The sequence below is a fragment of the Hipposideros armiger genome, unplaced genomic scaffold (genome assembly GCF_001890085.2).
Source record: "Hipposideros armiger isolate ML-2016 unplaced genomic scaffold, ASM189008v1 scaffold_74, whole genome shotgun sequence".
In the NCBI taxonomy this organism is placed as follows: domain Eukaryota; kingdom Metazoa; phylum Chordata; class Mammalia; order Chiroptera; family Hipposideridae; genus Hipposideros; species Hipposideros armiger.
The window spans coordinates 1,960,530-1,965,565 of NW_017731424.1; the positions used below are offsets into that span (position 1 = coordinate 1,960,530).

The following is a 5,036-nucleotide window of genomic DNA, read 5'->3' on the forward strand; positions in this document are numbered from 1 at the left end:
CTTTCCCTAATTCCCCAGTGCTGTTCCCTTCCCCCAATTCCCCAATAAAAAAAGAAAATCTAAAAAAAAAAAAGAGAAAAAAGTTGGAAATATTTTAGTTGTCTCTAGAATCAGGCCTTATCTACTTCACATTCTTTCTTAGCCTCATATTTCCAGCAACTGTCACCTTGATTAGTTTTCCACCAGCCCTGAAATAAGCCATGCGTGAGCCTCCTTGCCCGTCACTATTCTTCTCTGAGTAGTCCATACCACTACTCAGAGCTAGTCCAGTCTCATCTGCTACATCGAGTTTCACCCTGGCTCTCCCACTAGACACAAATGACCTCAACTGAACACAGTGCTGGCTTAAAACAGAGGTTCTCTGCCAACAGGTGGCAGGATGGCTGAGCTAAAAAAAAAACCAGAGGTTCTCAAACTGAACCATGCATCAGAATCCCTTGGCAACGAATCAGAATTCCCAGTACTTAATCATGAATTACAAAACCTGACCATAAAGTTTTCTGTTCAAAGATGTAAGAATGCTCCAACTTATACCAACCATATCATTAATGAGGCCAATTCTTGTTGGCGGGGCTTGAAGACCTAGCAGTGTTGCAAGGCGCCGTTGTTTTTCCACTATAATGCCGTCCATATCCAGAAGTCGAGCAATATCAGTGCGCTCAGGGGTGATAGGGATGGAGAGAGTAGCCAGAAGGACCCGAGTAGACATTCTGGGGAGCAAAGTAACAATGTGTGAAATGTGTTAAGTGTTACTTCATAAGCAGAAACACATTCCTCTTTAATCATCTGGCACAATAGATATGCCAGTGACAGAACATGTACACCACTGTGGTTAAAGATACCCATAAATATTATTCATTAAAACATGAGGTTAATTATAAAAAGAAATGGACCACGGTAAAATGAATACCTGGAGAAGCAGAACTTCATCCACCCACTTACTGCTGTCCCTGTTTTCTAGCTATAGAAAAAGACTGGGTAAACTGCAAGACAGACATATTTGTATACCCCATACTTCCTTACAAAAACAATTAAGGCAGCTTTAAGAACTAAGGAAAAAAATGACAAGAAGGGAGAAAAATTACAAGGACCATAAGTGAACACATGAGGGGGGAGCACTAGCTAAATTTTAACTTCTTAATTAAACACAAGAGGAAAGGCAGGTTGAATTCAGAGCACCGCTGGACACCAAGGAGTGTGTGCTCTGCAGCCCAAGAATCAGGGATTGTTAGGTCTAGATTGTTAGGTTATAGACCCGTTTTTAATATTCACCTATATATGTACCCCAAATAATCTACATAGTTAATATTTTATAATCAGGAAAAAGTGACTACCTGATAGTATTTAAATGTCTAATTTGTTCTAAGAATAGATTCTGAACACCTGTATGTGGATAGAAAGCTTGTATCTTAACATTGTCTTTCCTAACTTACCATTTTCTCAATTGGGCTTTTGGTAGAGTTCGTTACTAGATAAAAGACAGCTACTGAAGACCAAGAATACCACCCAAGAACAACATGTGGAGACATTTTTGGTAATCACATACGGGAGGGACTGCTGCTACAATGCAGTGGGTCGAGACTAGGGATGCTGCTTAACATCCTAAAGGCAGACCCCATTATCCAATCCCANCTTTCAGCTTTGCAATCAAAACAATCAAGGGGAGAAATTCCAGTTCTTACATAAAACATCCATTTTTCAATTTTTACCTGCTGCAGCAGACGGAGTATGGTGTTGTTTTGCAGCTGTGGGACATACTGTTGCAACTCTGGTTCCTTTTCAGGTTGGTCCCTAACCCAATTCAGAACCTATAAAATCCATTAAAAAGAATCATGCTTTCTATGTAACAGATACTAAAACATCTGCAAAACTTTTTCAATTTTCTTAATATACAAATTAAGAAATACAATACAATACAAAGAACTACAAAATGTGACATGAAGCTACTAATGTTTGTCTGAAAGTGACTGACAGCAATGGCTACATTAGTCATGCTGCTAATTTACCTCCAAAGATTTGTTTAGCACATCAGAAATATCTTTTCTCTTGACATAAAGAAAAAAGACAATGAAATGTGCACTGAATTCAAAGGCACAGGACAAAACTTCTCTCTTATTACAACCTGAAACTGCAACAGGTTAAACTATACGGTGATATAACCAAAACTCAAGTACAAAGGCTTACCTTTGTGACTCTTTCACAGAGCTTTAGAGGATTAAATTCGACTTCCAGCCAATTGTAAAGGTCTTTCACTTCTGGAACAACATACTGTAGTACATTGAATCTCACCTAGAGTAAGCAAAACAAAAGGTTTAATTGCTGAAGGAAATTTTCCAATTGAGATGCTGAAATGAATAAAAATTAAAGAAAAATATAGAATTGGAAATCTGGAAAATGACTGAACGACTGTCTAAACTAGTAAATCTTTAAATTTACCAAAGAGGAATCCAGGATGACTATGTTGAGTCTCTTGCCCCAAATTATGCAACTACCTACAGTGAAAAGCCCCACAAGGACTTAAAAAGGAAGTAAAATCTCTAAACACAATAAAATATTTACAAAGACAACTCACATGGCCAAGATAATCTAATTCATTACCAAGAAGTAAAATAACAGTGTACAAACAACTGAATCACACAAAAATTATCACGGTACCATTATTCACAATAGCTCCAAACTAGAAAAACTAGGACAAATAGGAATATACAGATAGGTTCATATAATATATAGAAATGGTCAAAGAATAAACAGCTACATGGAACATATAAATAAATCTCACAAAAATATAATGGTTAGATTAAGAATTTCATATGAGTCCATTTATATGAAATTTAAATTTCATATAAAATACATAAACAGGCAAAATCTGTGGTGCTATAAATCAAGACAGTGGCTCTTCTTGGGGGGTATGAAAAGTGGTGACTAGAAAGAATCTTTTAAGAATTCACCCAATTACATTTGATTTGTAATCTTTTTAAAAAATGTTATAACATTTTGTTTATATTTCAATAGAATTCGACTTTCGTTCACAATAAAGATACCACTCGCATAATCTTTCTTACAAAGGACACAAACGAGTGGCATCATTTTATAAACCCAAAAACCGCCTGTAACCAAATCTGTGCTTTAACCTAGAAAATGTAATGCATGGGGCCTTTATCCTTCTCATGCTGGGAACTGCTAACCCAAAGAGTGTAACTGCAGGGACACAGTAAGTACAGGAAAGAGCATGTACCCACAAAGACCAAGTCACAAGACTGAGGCCAACGTTGGCAGATCCCATCCCTAAAAGAGGGTATGACGTCCAACACTTGAGCACTCGAGTCTAAGTTTAACACCAATGCAAATCGGATACATGAGTAATCCTACAACATTTGGGTACCTCCCTTGTAAGTGCCCTTGTATCTTATATCTTTATTGGAATACAGTGGCAATCAAATAAAATTTCCCCAGCTCTAATTTCATTCCTATCAAATTAGTCTAGATTCTCCCATTTGGCACCACCCCCTCCAAATAGGGAATGTACTAAGATAGGCTATCCTAACCTATTCAAGTATATTTCTCACTAAAAATAACTGGCTTTCTGATCTAACCATCAATCTCTTAAGAACTTAATTAGAGTCTGTTCCTGAGATAATGGGATCATTCTCTTGGTGCTTCCAAATTCAGTTATATGAGTCCAAAGCTCAGGTCTCAACCTTGAACGTATAGTGAACTCACCAAGATTCATAAATGCCTCTTGGCAGGCAACTTATCTAGTCACCTGACACAAACCAGAATCCTTCTTATAAACATCTATGCTTATCGATGGGCACAATGAGGACCCAAATCTGGATGTCCTGGCTGCTTGCTCAAGGCTCTCCAACACCTAATCAGTCTCATAACAGACCAACTAGAATTATCAAGGTGTGGTATGTAATGACCAGGGCTCAAGAGATAGGGATTATATTTCCAGTTTGGCGTACCTCTTCAGTATTAAGAACAAAAACAAAATTTTAAAACGTATTTGCTAGTAAGACCTCTTCCTAAAGACAATGCTATTGTTTTGTTACATTTAATCCTAAATCTGTCCCATGAAAGCTTGCCAAAACAAAGCTGTTTTCTGTAAGTAGTGGCAGTATAATAAAGCATGGTGGCATGCAAAGAAAATTTTACTACTTTGTATGTTACGAGAGAAAGCTACTGCTATTTAAAAAACTGATTACAGCAGTTCCCCCCTCCATCTGCAGTTTGCCTTTCCGCGGGTTACCCCCCCTCTGAAAATATTAAATGGAAAATTCCAGAAATAAGCAATTTATAAGTTTTAAATTGTGCACCATTCTGAGTAGCGTGATGAAACCTCACACAATCCTGCTCTATCCCGCCCAGGAGGTGCATCATCCCTTTGTCCATCCAGCATATCTATGTCTAGGTTATCAGATTGACTGTATCACAGTGCTTGTGTTCAAGTAACGTTATTTTACTTAATAATATCCCCAAAGTGCAAGAGTATGATGCTGACAATCTGGATATGTGCCAAAGAGAAGCCGTAAAGTACTTCATATAAAAAGGTCAGTATAGTACAAGATATTCTGAGAGACCGCATTCACAGAACTTTTATTACAGTATATTGTTATAATTGTTCTATTTTGTTATTGTTGTTACTCTCTTGCTGTGACAAATTTCAAAATTAAACTTTATCATAGGTATGTACATATAGGAAAAAACATAGTATATATAGGGTTCAGTACTTTCAGGCATCCATTGTCTTGGAACATATCCCCCCCATGGATAAGGGAGGATTATTGTAGTTCTTACCTAAATTGATTAATTTTGCCAGAAAAATAAGGCCTTTTCTCAAGCGCCTGCCCTTTTTTCTCCTGTCCCAAAGTAATCTGCTGGAGTTGCACCGCAATAACTAAGTTACACAACTATGAATTAAAATCCTTAAAATCTAAACAACTCTGGAATACAAATTCCATTTAAGTATCGCTTGCTTGGCATATAATAGGCATTCCCATAAACTTCTGCTGAATGAAAGACTCCATTATTGTAAA

General features: G+C 37.1%; 1 protein-coding gene across 1 annotated transcript in view; it reads right to left on the bottom strand.

Annotated features, from left to right (window-relative positions):
- EIF3A (eukaryotic translation initiation factor 3 subunit A) overlaps positions 1-5,036 on the bottom strand; it is a 40,950-nt gene that overhangs the window by 22,257 nt on the left and 13,657 nt on the right. Inside the window, exons 7-9 of the mRNA XM_019642912.1 lie at positions 3,186-3,198; positions 2,185-2,289; positions 1,710-1,808 (exon numbers count right to left, since the gene is read on the bottom strand). Coding sequence (XP_019498457.1) covers positions 1,710-1,808; positions 2,185-2,289; positions 3,186-3,198 — 217 coding nt within the window. The remainder of the gene's footprint in view (positions 1-1,709; positions 1,809-2,184; positions 2,290-3,185; positions 3,199-5,036) is intronic.